A 23,104-nucleotide genomic window follows, 5' to 3' on the forward strand; every position below is an offset into this window, starting at 1 on the left:
GCATTCCACACAATAACAGGAATTTTATTTTTATAAAATCAGTTGTTACATGCACAAAAATAATTTTCCTTTCTTAGATTAGCTACTATTTAATAACCAATCTGAAAATTGTATTATTAATCTTCGAACACTATAAAATATGAGGTATACAGGCAGATGAATGAGAGATTCTCAGTTTGTATTAGATGAAGTTACAACTACTGTGTCTTATAACTTAACCTCTGAGCTTCCTAATTCTGCAAATGTGACAGCTAAGTCATCATTACTGCAGACCTTGGAACTACTATGGTAATTATGTTCAGAAAAAACTTTTGAGTATTCTTCCATGTGCTGGGACAAACATATAGTGGTGCACGAATAGTTGACACATTTAATCTTATCACGTCAGTTTCATTTTACAAAAGCAGCCAAGTAGTTCAGTTTATATAGCAACTGACTACGGACTGGAAGGTTCGGGGTTCGATCCATCATGTTGACGGGATTTTCTCATTACCAAACTTCCAAAATGGCCCCAAGGTTCACTCGGTCTCCTGTCGAATTTAGTACTGGGTCTTTCCTGGGATAAAAAAAAAGGCAGTCTGAGCCTGGTACTGACCACAGCATCTCATTCTAGTGTCCAGATCAGGAAAGCATGGTGTCCACTGCTGTAGAGTAATGGTTAGCATGTCTGACCGTGAAACGAGTGGGTCTGGGTTCAAATCCTGGTTGGGACAAGTTACCTGGTTGAGGTTTTTTCAGGGGTTTTCCCTCAACCCAATAAGAGCAAATACTGGGTAACTTTCGGCTTTAGACCTTGAACTCAGTTCGCTGAACATTATCACCTCCATCTCATTCAGATGCGTATAACCATAGCAGTTGAAAAGGCGCCGTAAAATAACCAATTAAAAAAATAATAATAAAAAAGAAAGCATGGTGCTATATCTCCATGTCCCCTGCCTGTCTTCACGGCATGTATAGGGGATATCTTTACCTTTATTTTAGAAAGAAAAAATTTTATATTTTACTCATAAGTAGTTTGGTTATTGGTAATACATTTGACTGTATCACATATCCAATGTTCCTGCAATGGACAACCACTTCAAGGCGAATAGACATATTCCTGATGATTTTCTGGCACAGGTCATCATTAATTTTAATGGTTAGCATGTCTGGCTGCGAAACCAGGTGGCCCTGGTTCGATTCCCGGTTGGGCAAGTTACTTGGTTGAGGTTTTTTACGGGGTTTTCCCTCAACCCAATGTGAGCAAATGCTGGGTAACTTTCGGTGCTGGACCCCGGATTCATTTCACCGGCATTATCACCTTCATCTCATTCAGACGCTAAATAACCCTAAATGTTGATAAAGCGTCGTAAAATAACCTACTAAAAAAATCATTAATCTCGCTGCATAATCTGGGCAGTTGATATATCATCGTTAAATAACCAAATAAAAAACAATAGTCTGTAATTCAGTCTTGTCTTATGTATCTATGCATGTCTTTCGAAGTTTGGCCTGTTGATAATGATGTGTTGATGGATTGTGACATAGTGGTTACCAGCAGAAACTCAGTCATATGAGTGCTACATAGTGTGTTTTGTATTTTGTGTGGAATGCTAGAAAATTCCATTGCTGTGGAGTAACAGCACATCTGACCATGAAATGAGCGGGTCTGGGATCAAATCCTGGTTGGGACAGGTTATCTGGTTGGAGTTTTTTCTGACATTTTCTCTCAACCAATTGAAACAGAATTGCTGGGTAACTTTTGGCGTTGGACCTCGGATTCATTTCGCCATCATTAATTCACATATCATCATCCATACCATAGCCCAGATTAAGTTCATGTTACGGTGTGCTGTACTTGTACAAGAGCGCGACTGTTCAGCTACAAGTTTCATTCACAGAATAGGAGTGGTAAGCACAATAACCCTTAGGTTGCAGTGTAAGCCTTTGGATCCCTCCCATGTAAAAACAAATGCTGGAGCTGTATGTTTTGTCAAGAAATGAAATAGTAGCAGCAGCAAATAATAATAATAATAATAATAATAATAATAATAATAATAATAATAATAATACAAGAATGTGTTTTGTATTATGTATCTAATGCTCTTGATTTAACAATGAAGTCATACTCCTTCATGCTTCCCAATATTTTGATGTAATACAAGAATATAAATTCATTTTTCTAAGTGTACAAATACAGAATAATTTGTTCATAAAACACTAAATGAAAGAAAAATGAAGAACGAATTATTCATGCCATAAGCTCTAGCCACGATTATTTAAATGTAGATTCATAAATTTAACACATTATTATCAAACCTCTAATTACAATTCCTATGTGGGCTTCTTAAGATTACAGAATTAAGCCTTTAAATCAGTTTCCTATATACATATAAACTAACCAGATTTCTCACCAAATTCATGGCTGAGGAATTTTAAACCATGTAACTCCCCTTATTAATATTTATAATTGGTCATTTGGTTTTTGCCTTTTCATCACAGGAGGCAACCACAGATTTTCTAACTTCCTTTCCTTAACTGTGAATTACTTTGATGAATGTAGTATTGCTACCAGACATAATTTAGGTCTTTACACAAAGCAAGGTTAAACGAGCGTTGAGTGACTTCTTTTCCTATTGCGGATATGCATCTTCAGCCATCTTGCATGTCGTACAAACATAACTTACGAGACAATACGAACGTTTCACACTAGTTTGCAGTGTTCCAGTGGGATAGAAATTCGGTCATTTTCATACCTCAGGGAAATGTGTAGTGGTAAGAAACTGGAGTGTTATAACAGGTTAGGATAGTTTAAACTTTTATTATGTCTTACGTACTTATCTGTGACAGGTTAGGTTACGGTAGTTTAGGGTTTTGTTATGCCTTGTATAGACAAATCTGTGACAGGTTAGGTTAGTTTAGGCTTTTATTATGCTTTGCATATACGAAACTTACAGGTTAGGTTAGGATAGTTTAGGCTTTTTTTTATCCCTTGTATAGGCGAATCTGTGACAAGTTAGGTTAGTTTAGGATTTTAGTGACAGGTTAGGTTAGGTTAGTTTAGGCTTTTATCCTCGTCAAGATAAAGTTGAAAGTGATTGAGTGTGGCGTTCTTGAACAGGTAGTGATTTTTTGTTTTCTATGTTGGCAGTTCAAGTGCATCGGTGTCTATTCCAAAATCGGCAGAAGTCACTCAACATTTTTTCTCCCAAAGCAATATAGGCATAAGTAACTTTTTGACTGACAACGCAAATATACTTAATCTGACTCGTATGAAGGATGTGGGCACTGCTGCTAAGATTGCCCTCTTCTTCCCAAGCATGACTCTGTCAGCTAGTGTCATTGTTTAACAGATACGAGTTTTCATATTATATTTTTCATCGCGAAGTAATGTACACACATACATAAACTATTTGAGAATTATAATACAGTAATTATTGTCTTTGAGGAGTTCATATGAAGGAAAAACTTCATTTGAAAATAGTTTATTTTATGTTCCATGCCATCCACGTAGTGGCCCAACAATATGCATTATAAATTAATTTACAAGACAATTTCTGTGTTTGAAACAACAGGACTGTATGTTACATAATCATAGATTCTTAAATTTGTTTCTAATCCTCTAGAGCAGAGGTCGTTAGCACTCACTGAAATGAGTGAAGAATAAGAAGTGTATCGGAATATGCACCATCATGCAGAAGGTAGAGGTAGAAAGCATGCATAGATGCATGCCAGTGCATCTCTTGTCTACGGGTAAGAGACGCTAGCCCGAGGGTGCACTGTGCTGATGACCACTGCTCTAAAGTCTTCAGAAGGCTTCTCCAAGAAACTCAGTTTCAAAGCATCTCATTAAAGTTCTTTCCAGAGTAACAGTCAATATTTTGAGTATCCACTGTGAACCTCATTATGTTGCTTTAGTACGAGGACTTTGTTTTCAAACACAGTGTTACAGGTTCCTCATAAACAGAAAAACATCTTGTTATTCCAGCTCCTTAATTAAATGTTAAGCATCATCTTGGACAAACATCTCACTTTTCTCTGTATTTAACTTACTGAAGTATTAGTTAAAACACTTTAATGATACTGTGGTACATACAGTGAATAAGAATTCAAGAGAAACAGATGTTTTACGTCAATTTCTTGAAGTTGCATTAATAGGGAACGTATTTTTTGGTGCAATAAAAAAAGTGAATTCGGTGTATTTCGTGAAATGAGTTATTAATTGTGTTATGTTATGTTTAATGTGAAGTTTTCTTACTTTTTTTCCCCCTTTTTCTTTACTTTTACCACATATCAGCATCATCAAAATATATACTAAGTGTGGTTTCTATACTATCCGCATAAAGATATGTGCGACAGTCAGTGAGTATTTTTTTGTGTGCAGGAAAGCCTCTCTCGTTGTCCACATTACATTTAGAGAACCACACTGCCTGTTTTTGCACCAAAATATAGCCTCCAGTGCATAATAGACTGCAGCAATCTTTGTTGCAGACGAATACAGAAATCAGTATATATATTCGATAGCCATATGTACAGAATATCCATACAGAAAATACGGAAATATTGGCGTTACCAAATGATTGACAAATTGACTGAAACAAAAGTCACAAACATGTTTTTTTAACAATACCGAATAAAATTTTGGTGCATATTTCGCAGTTTTTCCGTTAGAGAGGGTATATTTCGTGGTTATTGGCTTATTTCGCATATTGATCCAAATTTCGCATTATTTCGCGAGTTTGTTTTGCTTAAATATTATATTTTAGGTATCTAGAAGGGTAACTGTAACAAAGAAAATAATGGTGGAAAATTGAACACATATCGCTATTACCGAAAAATGTGGTCCCTATGCATTAGTCTCGTCAGATTACTTAATATTAAGTTACTTTCAGAAAAAGAAAATATATGTTTTGTTTGACAATATAATCTATTTTATGTGTATATTTATTTCTTTGTGTGGTAATTTAGACTTGCTGAATACAGATAATTTATTTATATAAACAATTGCAGGTTTTATGGTGCTGTTTGGTGCCCCTAATCATCGTGCTCTTGGGAATTATAGTGATGTTTTACCCGACGTTGGCCTTCATCACTGGAACTTCTGAGTCAGAACAGCCTCAGTGATTGTACATTATATTGGTGAAAAAATTGGTTTGTTTGTGTAGACTTTATATTATTTTCTCAAGTGATTTTAAAAGAAGCCTGTTCTCAAGATGAATTTGCTGAAGTAGACTAAAGGTCCATTGTTAGATGGTTGCGAAAATGTACACGGAAAATTATTTGTTGCCACATATTTATTACAAATCTTTGTTGTTATTGTTTGTATGATGTAATAATGATTTCTATTTCTTTTTTTGTATTATATTATAAGTGTTTTCGTGTGCATTTGTAACTGCTGTCTAACTTTGTAACCTTTGCTGAAATGGTGATGTGAAAAATAAATTGACAAGGATTTGAATTTTTGTGTGTGAGTGTCATTGTGGGCGTGAAATAGTATTTATTTTTTTTTATCGAGTTATAAACTGGGAGATGTCTAATCAGGTTACCATTCATTTTGTAGCTGTGCTTTTGAAGATTATATAATATTGAACAGGGACAGATGTACAACATATTTGCTTGCCAGAATGAAGACATGCATATAAGAGAACACACAGATGTCTTGTAAATCCCATAATGGCTTTACTCTGGTAAGTGTTCGTAATATAAGGCTGTCTGTTTTGCCTCATTCAACCCTTTCCACTTCAGCGTGAAAGCTAATTAAAAATATGTGATTAGTATGTCCCGCAACGAAATGTGTTAGATTTGGTTCAGGACTCATTTTTCTTTGGAGTTCAATGTACTCAAAAGAAAAGAGTACAGTCACATTAAATTTCATTATATCTCATATTTCATTGGGAAATAATGTATCTCAAATTTATTAGACGAATAATGTGGAAAGGGTTAATTTTATTTTTCTCCCTTGTACATTTTCCCTCAGAGACTCCAAGTTTATGTCTCTGTTGTTATTGGAAACCAAAACTGTCAGTGTTACAGCTTTCCAATACATTTATCAGTACAACTCAGACCATGATACTTTTATAGAAGAATTTAAACGGATCATTACAGTGGAAGTCTCATATTATATTTTATAATTTTTAGGCCTAAATTATTATTTTTTTAATTATTTGTATTTGTTTTTTATTTTATAGTTCTTTTTTTTTTTTTGTCGAACATTATTTCCAGTGATTTATCCGGAAGCTGTAAGACTTTTTGTTCCTTTTGTTAAAAGGCCTGTTCACAACTTCTTATAGCATTAGGTACTTAATGTTGCTTACATATTTATTCTGCACCATAAATAATATTTTGAATGTTACTTGAATGAATTACTTACTTGGTTTGAATAATATATATATATATATTTTTTTTATTTACTGCTGTTGAATCATTAAAAGTATTATATAAATATTTTTATAAAACAATATATTTATGTTTACTTAAAGAATTGGTAATTAAAAATTAAGTTTTTGTAATTTTTTACCTTGGTTTCCGTATTTGAAACAAATATGCTGCGTTTGTTACAATATTGTGGTTGTATGTCTTTGTGTTTCATTGCTGTGATATGATTTTAAACTGTGGATATCTCTTCATTAATATTCTTAGTACTCCACTTCATACATTTCTCTTGTGACTCATAAGAAATTGAAGCAATATTGTTGACATCCAAGACCAATATGTAATGATTAAATCAATACTTTATAAAGTTTTGGTCTTGAAGAGACATATCTCAGCTTTCAGTTACAATTGTCGACTTTGAATAGACCTTACTGAAATGTGGATGTCAGTTATACTAGAATTATAACTTCATCACATGATATAGTCAGCTAGGGTAATGTAGATCAATTGAGAACCCTACAGGCAGGCATGTTCAGGTATGTATATCCATATTACCCGCTATCATAGAGTAGTTCAAACTTTTGTATAACAAGCAAGACCATGCTGTAATTCTGCCATGTAACTGATTCATACTTCTGTCTCATGTGGGGGAAGCTGTTACTAAATTCTAATACAGCGGGTTAGAAACTGTTTCCTTATTGTTCTGTTTTTACACGATTTTATATCGTACAAAAAAGTGAACCGTAAGTGATGTTATTAATTTCAGGGAGTTATTCTTTGAAATATTTCAAATAAAAAAGTTTAATGCAATTTTTGCTCGTTTTTCGAGATAAAATTGTTATATGAAATGTTTCATAGCTTGTTTTGGGAAAGCTATTGATTTAATTACCAATATGCTCGGTCAGTTTAAGAGAGCAGTGTATTATGGTAATAAATAATTGAAAGAGTTTTAGTTTTATCCTTTCATTATGCAGAAATTTGATCCGAACAAATGTAACTTTTCGTTCTGAAAAGGAATTTTACAATGTAACATTTGTTTGGACCAAATTTCTGCACGTTTAAAGGACAAAACTAAAATTCTTTCAATCATTTATTATCATAATACACTGCTCTCTTAAATTGACTAAGCATGTTGGGAATTAAATCAATGGCTTTCCCAAAACACACTATGAAATGTTTCATATAAAACAGTTTTTATCTCGAAATGGAAGCAAAAACAAGCAAAATTGTATTAAACTTTTTTATTTAAAATATCTCAAAGAATAACCCCCTGAAATTTAAGGCATTACATACTGTTCAGCCTGTATAATGAGAGATTCTATGAGAGAAGGGCTAACACGCAATTAAAAGTGAAATGTGGAGTTTAGCTAAATAATCATCACAGCTAGAGTTTCATTACTGAGATAGGAATGTGACTTATCATAAAAATTACTAAAATATTCCATTATTGAAAATCATATTTTATTGTGCTGTGTATGAAATGATAAGTACTGATTTAGCTTACTCTGCCACTCAGTCACTCAATTTACATATAAAATATTTCTTTATGATATCAAAAGAACTAAAACGACAAGTCTTTGAATGCTGTTGCCTAAGAATTCGGGATGTTCACATTTCCATTTCATTAGTGATTCTAGTAGAAAGGTCATTTTTTGTGGCTTTTCTATAGTTTCTAGAGGAAAATAGCATGTATTAATTACAGTATGGTGAGTTAGTGTTTATTTAAAGTACTATATTTCAATATTTCACACCAGAAGTCAATTTTAAATTATATAAAACCTGATGTGTATAATTCATTCATCCATTCATTCATTCATTGTATAGAATTATTGCAAAGCTCATTTTTAGGCTTCACAAGAAGCAATGAAGGAGAAAGATTGTGGGGAAAAGTGAACAATATAACATATAACTTATGTTATGCCTAAATTCAGATGCCAAATGTGATTGAGAATAATTCAATCTTAATATGTGAAGAACATAAACTCTTTCAACATTTAATACATATTCATCAGCTAACATGGAAAAATGTTATAATTAGATATACCTAGTTTTCGCAAACCACGGATTTGCGAGATACAGTTTTTCAGCTGATAAAATAAAAAAAATTATGTTTCAAGCCCTTCAAAGTGGAAGTATCGTAAGTTTAAATTCGCAAAATAACGTGACATTTTTGTTTTTAGCGCTAATTCTTTCGAAATTAGTGTTTTTCAAGAGAAATTGTTGTTTTCGTTATGAAATTTTAATTTAAAGTATCCCAAAGATATATTTATTGGAAGTCACATGTGCATGAATTAATACAATAAGCTTAGGTGAAGCTAAGTTCCCTACCCACTATAATGTTGGCAGGCTGGTAGTAACTTGAGTCAGCTGTATTTAGTACGATTTTGTTTTTAGATGGTAGAATTTTCTTGAAAATTGTTGGTGATTATTATCTGTTTTGCAGTGATGTTTATGTACAAAATTTTAAATTCAATATTTAGACCATATTTCAATATTGAAACCATATTTAGAGTTACTGTATTTTAAAATATAAAATAGAAATAGCCTGAATACTTTGTGGTGCCTATTAGTTAATACAAAGTATATAAGACTGCTACACTATTTCTCTACACGACAGGTTAAGTGCCAATAGAAAACTATAAGTATTGTTAAATTGTACAAAGGTTAAGATTCCCTTGATGATAAAGACCTTTAGTTTTTGTAGCAGTATTCAATAATGTATTTTTTCACGATGAAAGTCAAAAAGTTACTTTTTTTAAATTCGAAATAACACCGAATTTATGTTTTGTTGTGGGGAAATAACATAGAAATTAACCATGTTCTTTATACCGAAATTTAAGATTTTTTTCACTGTAAAATAGAATCCCTAATTATATTATAATAGCAGGAACATAAAATTGTTAGCACTTTGCCTGGAACTTAGAGAGGTATATTACCAAGAATGGCTATAAACATGAAGTTTCTTCTCCCTATATATTACAGTATTTATTTGAGACAGAAATCTAATGGAGATTGCAAATTTTCATCATTATTGGTATTTAGTATGCTTTCACTATTTATGTATTGTGACAGCTGTGCACGCGTGGTGTCAAAAGTGTTTGCTGAATGTTTGAAGTTTTGGTCAATTTACAAATTCATTTATTAAATATCGAGTATTTAGGCTTGGTCATATCTTTTGTTAAGATTCTGGTAGGAAATCCTTCAGTCTCCATTTGAAACTGGTCACCACTCAAGTATGAAAGTAATTATTGTTGCTGCAACCTATTTTGTAATCATTGATGTCTCTTTGCATATGTATACATCCGGAATCCTTAAAGTGGAGAGAGTTGTAGGTAATGATTAGAAAGTTGTGAAAATTATTTAGATTTGAAGTGTAATATCATTTGATTCATCAATCTAAAGTGTCTTAAATTTGGGTGTTTTTTTCCTTCTTGCAGAACTCGATACATGCAAAATTTTACCAACATAACTTATATATACCATTTGTATAACATTCCTCTTCTGCATCATTCTGTGAATTCAATTTTTTTGTAAATGAATTCATGCCATGCGTAGAGAGTGCCAAGTACCTATTGCAAGTTTTTGCAAAACTCGATATGTACACTCAGAATGTTAAAGAAATACTTAATATATGCAAGAGCAATATTACAAATTCTGATTTTTGGTCACCTCTGTGTAATTAAGAGTTAATTGTCCTGGAATTAGGGCTGCTTTTTTTTTTTTAAGTATTCCTTGCCTGATTGCTGTTTCTTTTTTCTTTACTATTGAGTCATTTGGTGGTGTTTTTTTTAGTTGGTTATTTAACACTAGAACTGCCAGAACTAGTTATATACCGGTACTTAAAACCTCCAATGCGGTCATTTTGACCACTTGTATTAGTATATACACAGGCACTAAATAACAAAATAAACAACACATAATAATACTTAGATGTTTCTCTTACTCGCCTGGCTACTTTATAATATTTATAATATATTACTTTAATCATTACAATATACTTTACTGTTTGTCTTACTCCTCTGGCAACAAGAAATCATGCTACTTACATTAGATCAAAATGCAGGAATCGAATAACTCCCGGCCTGTTCCTACTCATTGTCTCACTGAAGAATAGGGGCCCGACAGGTGGCCTGAGTGACATCGTGAATCCGACTCTGACAGGTGGGCCATCCAGCCTCAGCCCCTTATAGACCCAGGTCCCATTTCGCTGACAAGTAGCCTGAGAAGCCCCAGAGCTCCAAGCCCTTCCTATATCAGCATCAGAAACTCGTACTATCTCCAAGACTTCATTCCACTCTATTTTTATTATTGGAGATGATAGATGAAATAATGGGGAGATTGAGAGTGTTGGATGGAATGATAAAGGAAAATAGGAGTAGTCTGATAAAAGTCCTCTGCAACATTATCTTTGTCCAAAACAAATTCCATCACGAGCTGGTCAGGGATTGAAACTGGGCTGCCTGGATGGAAACCCAATGTGCTAGCACTTGAGTCACAGGCACAGCAAGGTTGGGATTATTACTGGATCCAGGTTCAGGTTCAATATGACTGTTACATTCACTGTGCGAACTGTTAGCCTCTGAATCATTTGTAGGATGGTAATTTTCGTCTGAGGAATTACCACTACCTTCTATCAGCTCCCCTAGTTCTAGCTCATGTTCCACGTCTGATTATTCTAGGGAAAATTATACATAATCTTCAGCAGTCCTTCATTTGTGGGAGGCCATTGTCTGTTACGCTGTGATCACTACCAAGACATTGTTACCATAGTTGTGGCACTGTTATTCCCGGCATGACTCCTCCTCTTTGCTTACGTCTTAGGAAGTGAAGGCTCTATAAAGTCTAGGTAGGTAGTATCGTGCGCCGTTTTTGTTCTTTGGTTGCCGAGCTACCAGATGAGGAATCTATTTGCCACACCGTTAAACATTATCATGTCGTAGCTCCTGTGATAATAAATCAAACACACTGTAATTCGGCAAATAATTGAGTGGCAAATAACGTCCTTGTGTGCTTCCTGTGAATGCCAACGAAAGAGCCAAAATGGCGGGCGATTATATTAAGTATTTATCGAGCCTTAAGAAATGCATAACGTCATCAGCAAATCACAAGATGCACACGTTTAAATGTAGCCAACCTGCAACGTGATTGGGTGCTGGAAATAAGAGCGACGGGACTATATCTGGAAATACTCATGAAATCAATTACCACAAACTAGCTAACACACAAATACCATTAGAAGGCATCCATTTCATTGTAGAGTATTCAATTCCAATTGTTAGGTTTGAAGTAAAGACACAAAAATTGTTGTAGCATTCATTGGAAAACATTTTATATTACAGCGATCAAAGTGACCAATCAGTGGTTCTAAGTATAAAGACCAATAACTATAGAACTAATTTAACCCATTTATGCCCAAAACGTTTTTTGGTAAAAATTTGTCGAAAACCGAATATTTGTAAGCTCTTATACCAAAATTAATGCCAAATGCTGTTTTAGACTTTTTCAATGCATGGACACTTACATACAATTTGGGTCGAAAACGACCCAGTTTGCAAATCAGGTACAATAATGCCATATAATACTCAATCTATTTATTTATTTTCAGAACCTGATAACAGTCATTATAATTCATGCAATATAATGAGTAATGCAATGTACCATATATGTTATAAAAGAAGAGCCTATAACTTTTTTCTTAACCACATGGAATTCAGAAAAACACTTGTCATGTAGGAGTATTTCACATCAAGCACATGTCTTGGTTGTTTTATTGTGACATCCTGCACATCGGTAACGAAGTTGCCATGTCAATCATGTTATCCTCTATGATAAACTCACAGATGGAGAAATATGTTACTTCATTTTGTCTGTGTACTATTGGTCCTACTTGAAGGGAAGTTGGCTTTCATAACCAGATATTGCTACCTATTGAAGCTCCCCGAGTGCATCACGTTGCTGAGTGGGTACCAGTCCAATACACTGGCCGAAATTTCTTGAGAAAATTTCTTCTCCCATGAGGACTCCAATCAGTGCGCATTCCATAATACAAGTCCTAGGCAGGATGCATTAGACCATGACACCATGATGTAGGACCATGTAACATCTGCCTCTGTCAAAATTGTCCATAAGTGAATTGCCATATTCGAGACAAGTGTGATTGTATAATCTTTGCATTATGATTAATTCTGAACAGAAAACGGAAGACATGTTTTTCTACACTTGGTTAGGAACTGAATCTTCAAAGGGTTGCAACCAAGATGCATCTGCTCTTCAGCTTTCCCTATTGGACTTAGAAAGCAAGATTTCAGTGATTCTTTCATCATTCGTTTATTTCCGTTTCTTGTAGTCAGAATGAGAACAGTGTGATTTTGGCAACACTTGGAGAAAAGTAGGAAATCCTCTGAAATTTGTGTTTTTCCGATTGATCGTGTTTTTGGAAGAGTCGAAAAGGAGTATAGAAGCATGGAAAATATACTTAGCATTAAAGAATGCTATCAGATTTTAGAAAATAATGGTTCTATTATGACTTTAAATAAAGATTGAGAATTGAAGGACATAAAGAGAGTTTTTTTTTTTTTTTTAATTTTAGTTATTTATTTAATCTGGTGGAGTTAAGACCATCAGACCTTCTCTACCATACCACCAGAATACAAATAGGCATATACAAAAAATAAATGCAGAGAGAAGTATAAATAAGAAATAGGAATAAAATTACAAATACAAATACAAAAAACACAAATGCAAAAAGAGTAAAAAAAATACAAGTAGAAAGATCAGATCACAACAGGCATGAAAAGTGCTACTGCAATATATTGACTGTCTAAAATATTAGTGAATAAAGAAAATGGCTAAATATCTAAAAATAAGTAACTGATTGTACAAATATCAAGAGAAACAAAACAGTAACAATTTTGAAACATTTGCAGTAAGTTAGAATACTCAGTTTACTGCATTGCACTCTATCCAGTAAGTAGATGCTTAATAAGTTTGTTTTTGAATACTGTTAAATTCCGACAGTCTCTGATGTCACTGGGTACGGTATTTCTACAAGTGCAATAGAAAGATTGTGTAAGAAGATGAATACGATGATATCTTATGTGTTGGTATGGCTAGTATGTGGCTATTTTGCGTGCATGATATGATGATAGGTAACTGAAGCAGGAGGCAAGGTAGGTAGGTGTAGAAGTGTGAAGGACTTGGAAAAGGAGAACAAGGGAATGAAAATTTCTAAGTTCATTAAGCTGTAGCCAGTTTAGAGTTTGAGAGGACAGGGTAATGTGGTCGGCATGACGGACATCGCAGATGAAGCAAACACAAGAATTATAAACACGTTGTAATCTTTGTGACTGGTTAACATTGAGATCAGTCAGTGGAAAATCACAGTAATTAAAGTGGGGCATTACTAGTGTTTCCACTAGTATTTTTTGAGCGATTGCAGGAGAAATTTTCGAATACTGCTTAAGGAATATAGTACGAAAAGTACTTTTTTGATAATATGATTTACTTGGGTGTTTCAGTTTAAATGCTTGTCGAAGTAAACTCACAAGAGATTTAACACAGGAAGAAAAAGGGATTATTGTGTCATTTAATTTGACTGGAAGAGCAGGAGTAATGTTGCATAATAGACATTGATGTCCCACTAGGATTGCTTGTGATTTTCCTGCATTGAGAGTCGATCCAAACTTTCTGCTCCATGCAGATATAGATTCAAGGTCCTCGTTAAGATTGTGTATTACGTCATTGAGTGAGTCATGGGGTGTATGAATATGTATTTATAAATCGTCTGTATAAAGGTGATGTTTACAGTGTTGTAGAGTCGAAGAGACTACATTTACGTAAATAGTGAACAGTAGTGGTGCTAGCACAGATCCCTGTGAGACTCCAGAATCAACAATGTGCCAAGGGGAAGTTCGACTTTCAATGGAAGCACACTATCCATATGATTCGTATTTTTATTGATCATTAGAGAAAATGATGAATAATTTATCCCTTTGTAATTTTTTCTTTAATAAAATGGACGATTCTCTTGCAAATTAAATAAAAAGTTTAACTAATATATATATTGTTATGTCCACACCTATGGAGTAATGGTTAGTGTGTCTGGCCGCGAAACCAGGTGGCCCGGGTTCGAGTCCTAGTCAGAGCAAGTTACCTGGTTGAGGTTTTTTCCGGGGTTTTCCCTTAATCCAATATGAGCAAATGCTGGATAACTTTCGGTGTTGGACCCCAGACTCATTTCACTGGCATTATCACCTTCATCTCATTCAGACGCTAAATAACCTAAGATGTTGATAAAACGTCGTAAAATAACCCGCTAAAATAAAAAAAATATATTGTTATTTCCTGCCATTAAGAAGAGTGACAATCCCCTGTGGTGACTAAGGGATGGAACGCAGCTGTTCAAATTGAACATGTGTGTTTCCATAGGTGAGCCGAGGATACACTGTTGTCAAACTTCGCAGACTTTCGGCCTAATTTTGTAATTAACCATGCACTTTATTGCAAAATACATAACTTTTTTTATTATTTTAATGTATTCTTTTGCCCCCTTCAATCTGCAGGGTTATATCACTTCTACTATGTATATTTAAAATCAATGATGTGTACTACCCCACTATAAAAAATTAATAATCATTTATCTAGTTTAGAAAAAAAAACTGAGCAATTTCAGACCACAATCTATATATTAAATTTCATACGAACCAATAACAGTCACGCCATTGCGATAGTTTCTGTAAAGAGAACAGATGATGCAAAATTTGCGTAAGAAATAATTTCGTAATATACAAGGTGTTTCTAAATTAGACCGACAAACTTTGGGATCAGATAGATAACATTCTTTCAAACAGTTTTTGTTAAAGAATCCAAGGGCTGCGACACTTTCTTTCAGAGCAAGAGGGGTTTATGTCAATACATATTTCGATCCTACAGGAAAAGTTTGAAGTAATTAGATACGTGAAAAGTGAATAAATAAATTATTAATGTTACAGGCACAATTTATTGATCCAAATATATAGAAAAATACAAAGAAAATAAACCGAATGAAAAGGAAAAACACTCACTTCAGTGTTAAATTAGCAGTATGGATCCATTGCTTTACTGTCTCATCACTACAAGTGCTGGACCACACGTCCATTGACTTCCAGACAAGCATTGCAGCAACATGCCGTACTTTGTCATACCCTAGCAAAGACACTAGGCATTTCAGCTACTGTGCAGAGAGTGCGTGGTGCAAGATCTTTTTCAGAGTCAACAAAGGTTTCATAAACCTCAGGTAGTAATCAGATTGGGTTAGTGCATGATACCGAGCTCAGGGAATAAACAAACCAGGTCGAAGAATGATACTGCAATGACGGAATAAACAAACTGTGTGGTAGCGTTAAACCTCTCTTGCACTGAAACGAAGCATCCAAGCCCATGGGTTCCTTAACGAAAAGTGTTTGAAAGAAGGTTATCTATCTGATTAAAAATTTGTCGGTCTAATTTAGAAACACCGTGTATATATATATATATATATATATATATATATATATATATATATATTTTGTAAAATTGTTTGTGCATATGTAGATCTTTGAACTGTTTTGGTTGTAAGTTGTTCATAAGGAAGTACATTTTACATTCTTGGATACACTTTTTAACACAGTATCTATAATCTGATGAATGTTGCTGAAGAAATAATATCTACTTCACTGTGTTAGTTTTAGAAATTTTGATGGTAAATTATCAAGTTGACTAGTTTCGACGTGGTTTGCGTCATCCTCTGAATCCTAATGAATTCCAGCGCGATCTTCTGGTTTCTTGTTTTGGTGGGTGTAGTCATGATTGTGTCGAAAATGGTATGTGTTGAAGGCCTACCCATGGGATCTCCCATCTCCATCATCCTAACCGAAATTTTCTACATAACATAGAACAGACACACATTCTAAACAGGGGCAACAATAAATACCCACACAACATCATTTACTGGCACAGACATGTAGACGATATACTAATACTTTACAAAGGAAACAAAAGATAGATTGAAAACCTTACTTACTTACTTACTGGCTTTTAAGGAACCCGGAGGTTCATTGCCGCCCTCACATAAGCCCGCCATTGGTCCCTATCCTGAGCAAGATTGATCCAGTCTCTATCATCATATCTCACCTCCCTCAAATCCATTTTAATATTATCTTCCCATCTACGTCTCGGGCTCCCTAAAGGTCTTTTTCCCTCCGGCCTCCCAACTAACACTCTATATGCATTTTTGGATTCGCCCATACGTGCTACATGCCCTGCCCATCTCAAACGTCTGGATTTAATGTTCCTAATTATGTCAGGTGAAGAATACAAGATTGAAAACCTACATAAACAAAATACACCCAAAACTACACTACACACTAGAAACAGACAACAAACCCACTGCCACGGTAAAACACATATACAACATATTCAATCACCCCAAACAACACAAACACACAGCATTTCGATCTATGATACACAGACTAATCAACATCCCTAAGAGCCAACATGACTATAAGGAAGAATATACACACTATCAAATACATAGCACAGGAAAATGGATACAACCCCAACATAATAGCCATCATCATAAGAAAGATAAACTCAAACAAGAAAACGCAACACAAACAAGAACAAAATAAATACATCACAGTAACATATGAAAACATAAACACATACAAGATTATTAATAAGTATTTAATGAATTTCAATCTTAAGATTGAAATTCATTAAATACTTATTAATAATTTACCAGGCATATTGATATATTAAAATGAATTGTAAATTACATACAAGATTGCATCATCTTTCAAGAACCTAGTCGGCCTGGGTGGTGCAGTCGGTACAGTGCTGGCCTTCTGTGCCCGAGGTTGCGGGTTCGATCTCTACCCCGGTCAGTGGCATTTAAGTGTGTTTAAATGCGACAGGCTCATGTCAGTAGGTTTACTGGCATGTAAAAGAACTCCTGTGGAACAAAATTCTGGCACACCGACGACACTGATATAACCTTGGTAGTTGCGAGCATTGTTAAATAAAACATAAATTCAATTTAAATTCAAGAAACTAAAATACAACATTGCATACAGAACACAGAATACACTTCAAAAATATCTAAACACACAGACAAGACTCACAAACACATACGACTTAACACATGTATACAAACTATTATGCAATAGTTACAATGACTTCTACATTGGACAGACTAGAAGATCATTTCAAACACGTTACAAAGAACATATCACAGCCATAACCAAACCAAACAACAATTCAACCTACGCAGAACACATCAAAAACTCTAATCATAACTACAGCAACATAGACACTGATGTGAAAATATTACACATCCAGTCAAGACACCAAAATCTTGACGCTATAGAACGATATCAAATTTACAAATACACAAAAACACACCCACAACACATCCTGAACACTCAACTGAATTTCAAAACACACACCCTTTTGAACATAATCATGAACACACCCCACCACAACAAGAAACCAGAAGATCGCACTGGAACTCACTAGGATTCAGAGGATGATGCAAACCAGTCAAAACTAGTCAACCAAGTAATTTACCATCAAAATTTCTAACATTAACACAGTGAAGCAGTTATTACTTGTTCAGTTACGTTCATCAGTGAGTACATTTTAGCTGATAAAGGTGCAATTTTTTTATTATTCATAATTTGAATAGGTGAGAGTTAGCCATACTTGGAAGTGTTTACTTCATATTACATCACTAAATATTCTGCTGTCCATCTTCCTTTATGATTATTTTATTTAAAAGAAATGTTTCAATATAAAAAAAATTGTCTATTTAAATCAGTGGTCATCAGCACAGAACACCCTGGGGCTGGCGTCTCTTTCCCACGGAGAACACACTGCACTCGTAGGTGCTAGAGGGTATGCTCTCTACCTCTTCCTGCTGCATGATGGGGCACACAGGATGGCTCTGCTTACCCTTTACCCATTTCAGTGAGTGCTGACAACCACTAATTTAAGTCACTAGAATTCTCTAAAAGAAAACAGAAGATTTAGAAATTTGCGTATTTACATGTTACAGAGTTAAACATCCAAATTCTGAAGCAACCATTGCCATGTGTTAAGGAATGCAGTCTTTCTTTTAATATCATAATAAGTATTAAATATAACACAATAATATCCACCCTTCACGAAAATCACCCAATCCACGTCCCAAGTAACAAGTTCTTTCTTTAAATGGATAGGTATTAAAAGTTAGTTTTTTCTGTCTTTTTTTCCATTAATATATTGTGAAATCTATTGATTTTGTGGCTAAATTGTAATATTGCCTTCACATACGTGATATATTTAAAAAATATATTTTAACAAAGCAAAACATGATCCAGTTCTTTTCTGTACATTACTTAAAACTGGATTAAAATTGAAATCTACGAGTTACATCAATATTTGTGGCAAGAGTCGGACAATTGATGATAAACTCTCAAATTCTATCTTCTAACTTATAAATTCAAACGTTATCAAAATGATAAATATTCACATTATTTACACAAAAGACAGGTGCAAGTGTCGAAATATTTTATCGTAGTTACTGTACTTAGTCATGAAATTATTTTCATTATGAAGTCAGTCATAGATACGAAAGAGCCTCCCTCTCTTTCTCTATACCATTCTGTTTTGGCCTTCTGATTCCCATACTTAATTATCATGAATCATGTGTTCACCTAATTTTTAGAAGCAGGGAATGAGTAGGTCATAATTTTCAAGTTCTGGACTTAGCCATAAGTGATGCATCTCTCACATTAAGTGCCTTGTGTTAGATTTTGTTGTGATTGGCCTTCATACCTATTTGACATAATATATAGACAGATAATGGCAATAAGGTAGAGTGTGAAAGGTAACCAGACATCGAGTTTGTTATTGTGTGGATGGGAAGTATCTGTTATGTTTGAAAAATATTTTAAATATGCTCAACAAATTTGCCATATATATTATAATTGATCTGAGGTTTTTGTTTGTATGGTTTGTACGTTTCTGTTTCAGATATTTTATTTCATCATTTAACCCTATGTATGACACTGTAAATTAATTGTAATAATGTGTAAGTAAGAAGTGTATGTACATTAAGTGTTGAAATCAAAAAAAAAAAAAAAAAGCAAACAAAAATAGCTAAAGAAAAAATGGTCATGTTGAATTTTGAACTTTTGATTTATACACATTTATGTACAGATTTTTTAAGTGTAATGAAGCTGTGACACAAGACATTGTTTCTCAAGTAATTTACAACCATCGAGTCTCTGTCCACCAGATCATAAATCTCATGGGCTTATGTCATGGATGTAACAATTGCACAATCTTTCAAAAGAAACGTTAGTGATTTATTCATAAAATGTATACATTTTTATGCAGTTGTTAAATAAGACGCAGATGCAGAAAATGTTTAGAGTTATTTTAAATTTATTTGTCCATCTATCAGTAATCACTGAAATTCTATAGCATTGTTGTTTCAGTGTGCATATGGTTCAAGATTATAAATTTCTATAAAAGATTCAGTTCCACTGACTTTGTTCTGAACTCTAATTTTTCACTGTGAATAATTCCGCATTTTTAAGCAAATCAGTTTGTTATTCAAGAGTCTTCCTAGAACAATGAGTATGTGCACATTAACTGTTAGTAAAAAATGTTCCACCTTCTTCCTGATTGGATTTGATTGAAAAAATCCGAGGAGCACAGTGTCTACTTTATCATCTACTTGACGACTTCTAGCATGTTAAGAAAAATTTTTGTAATTTTTAAACGGAAACTGCTGACTGAAATTGAGGTACAAAATATTAATTTAATTTTTGTTCTCCAATCGTAAAATAGACTCTTTAAAAATGTCTCCAACTTCGAATACAGATGTCATCTAAGTCCCTAAAGAAAAGGAAAGACATTGTCTTATGTTTTGAAATTAAGAAAGCTACAAAAACAAAAATTACAATAACAGGGATTCCCACATACCTTGAAAGTCAGTGAAGGTCAGGGGAATTAAAATTAGTCAGGGAGAGAGAGAGCTGGATGGCTATTGGATGGTGGAGACCGTTTAATTTTTTTTAATACGAAAAAGTTGATGTAAGCATATGTGCAGTGCTCAGGGAAATATTGTAAAATCAGTCCTGAAAGGCAGGGAAAGTAATTTCCTTATTTCTGTGGGAACCCTGAATAACATTTTATAGAGAGAACAACATTACCTGAAAAAATAGCTTGATAATTTCGTAAATAAATTCCATAATCTTTTTTTTATATTTAAATAACCATTTGAGAATCATTTAAGTCTTTTGATGACACAAAATAGAGTGTAATCACCACAGAGATCCTATAGGTAGACAAGAAAATATCACTCTTTATTTTATCACTTTTAACCAACTACTTGTACCTACACCTACAAGTGTGGTTTTAGGAGCAATGGACTCTTAACCCGCATATCCGAAAATGGTTAGTAGTTTGCATTCAACAAATGAGAGACGAGAATATGCTGGTACAAATATTATGTTTGCTCCGAGACTTTCCCTATGATAGTAACGAAATTTGACATGTACACATTTTATTTTAGGATGAACCAAAGAATTTACCTTCACAAGAATCTAAAATATTTGGCGATTTGAAAATACAGGTGGGAGATTATGGCAAGGTATGCTTTCACTTTGTCTCTAGTAATGATCTGTTTCACTACGGAAATCATCTCACACTGTTCCTCCACCCATGCATGTGACTTGGTTCATTGTGACTGAAAATAACTATAAAATAATAAGAAAATTATTTCATATCATTGTTATTAATTTATAGCCGTATTACAAATGTTACATATTTATTTTCATGGTAGTTTAAATATGTCATAAAAGATGCTGTTGCCCTAATTATTTGGGGGAAATGGCATGGAGATGCTGCAATTTGCAGTTTTGAATGTCCTCCCTATACTTGAGAAGCATTGCTCTCGTTTAATCGAATATTGTTGAGTCACAACAATCCAGACGGATGTTATATTTTTTTTTAATAACCACTCATTTGTTTGTTTTGGCTTGATACAGATTAGACTATCTTTGATAGGAAATGAAGCTGCAAGAAATGAGCGGATTCTAGTCCTGGGAAAATGAAATTCCATTGTTAGATTAACTTGGCTAATATAAATAACCTATAAAATGACCTTAATATAATAATATATTGAACTATTCATCCCTTGGTCATATGAGGGATATCATTTTGTACATTTATGTAAAATATTAAACAATTAATGGTGTTGTTTATTAATTTTTGTGTTTTGTGCTATATGTCCTGATAAATATAACCTCATATTGACATTTTCTTCAAATCCTTAAGGTAATTCATACACACTGACATCCCAAATTCAGTGTAATTCTTACTTTTCTCCCAGATGGAGACATGTAATATTACAATTAATTAATGACCTATGTCTATGTGGAAGTGTACTGGGTTAATATTCAGGAGGTCCGAAATTTGATTCTCCACGAGCATTTATTCGAGATATTGTAGAATTTCTTATCTAGGAAAGGACTGTTTTTCCCCACGTCCCTCCAGTTCACGAATCGTTATTTTTCCCATTAACACCGCAAGAAGAGTTGAATATTTTTTCTCGTATACTGTTAGTCGTTTTAGCCAAAAATATTAAACACTTTTCTGTAATTAGCGAAATAACGTATAATAATGATCAATTTACAGACCCTCGATTCAAAGAAAGCTGTAGAAATGCCGTATTACGTCACGGTTTTTAGTTATTGTTTAGTATTTTTAATTCCATTATATTTGTTAAGAATGATACTACATGGATTTTGTGTGACAGGCATTTAAAATAATTCAGGCGTAATTATGAAATAAATACAGTCAATTAACTATAATATACCGTATTTTCTCGAATACCCCGCGTATTCCCCCCCCCCCCCCAAATATAAAAGTATAAAATACGGTTGCGCTGCTTATTCGAAATTAAGTTGGCGACATTGTCCAATTTTCTTCCCGCGCAATTCCTAAGGTGGTAGCGCATGCCCATTATCTTCCCGTGCGGGTATTTCAATTCTTAACCTAGTTATATGACGTTTGGAATAGCAATACATGTGTCAGTATCGAGCTCAGGTGTGATAAGTGTATAGTTTGTGCGTCTTGTTATTTTCAGTGAATTCGTGTTGCATGGGCATGCATACCACTCCTTTTCGTTGAAAAGATCTAGAAGTGAAGAATCTCCAGTTAGCTGAACGGAACAGGACGATTATGTATGTAGAAGTGAATGTGAAGAGGAATGCCCGGGTAATGAAAACAGGCGTAGAATGAAGAAGTTAATAGTGATGACAGGTATTTTTGTAACAAACCACCATTGTCATACAAAATAAAGTTAGCTAATTTACCGACGCGTGCTATTAATATCGCAGGATAGCGTTTAAACGACCTACTAACTCAAACTAAAATAATAATAAAATTACTAAAAAGACATTATTTTACCATGCTTTAAATTATAAGATGAACTAAACATTTCCCTGTACAAGAAACTACAGTCACCCGTCAGATCTGGACTCTATCTTCTTTGGTAATGTTTCAAATTCATAGCAACCCAAATTTTGATGGAGAAACTCTAGACTACGGGGTATAAAATACCTACGACAACCCAATTTTTTTTTGCCATTTTTTTTTAGATCTTTGACTATATATATATATATATCCTTCCTCTGGCAAACTAGCGAAAGTGACAAATAAGCGACCCTGCACTTAAGATCTATAT

The 23,104-nt window shown here is 33.9% G+C and overlaps 1 protein-coding gene across 6 annotated transcripts in view; it reads left to right on the forward strand.

Moving 5' to 3' along the window:
- The window catches only part of Slmap (Sarcolemma associated protein), a 215,630-nt gene extending 194,006 nt beyond the window's left edge, over positions 1–21,624 (forward strand). For all 6 annotated transcript variants that reach the window (XR_011334357.1, XM_069837662.1, XM_069837660.1 and 3 more), the window contains one exon: positions 4,990–21,624. Coding sequence is in view for 5 of the 6 variants with exons in the window: in XM_069837662.1 (XP_069693763.1) it covers positions 4,990–5,103 (114 nt within the window). In the remaining variant the exon portion in view is untranslated. The remainder of the gene's footprint in view (positions 1–4,989) is intronic.
- The last annotated feature ends 1,480 nt before the right edge of the window (positions 21,625–23,104 follow it).

This window comes from Periplaneta americana, chromosome 10 (assembly GCF_040183065.1).
Source record: "Periplaneta americana isolate PAMFEO1 chromosome 10, P.americana_PAMFEO1_priV1, whole genome shotgun sequence".
NCBI lineage: Eukaryota > Metazoa > Arthropoda > Insecta > Blattodea > Blattidae > Periplaneta > Periplaneta americana.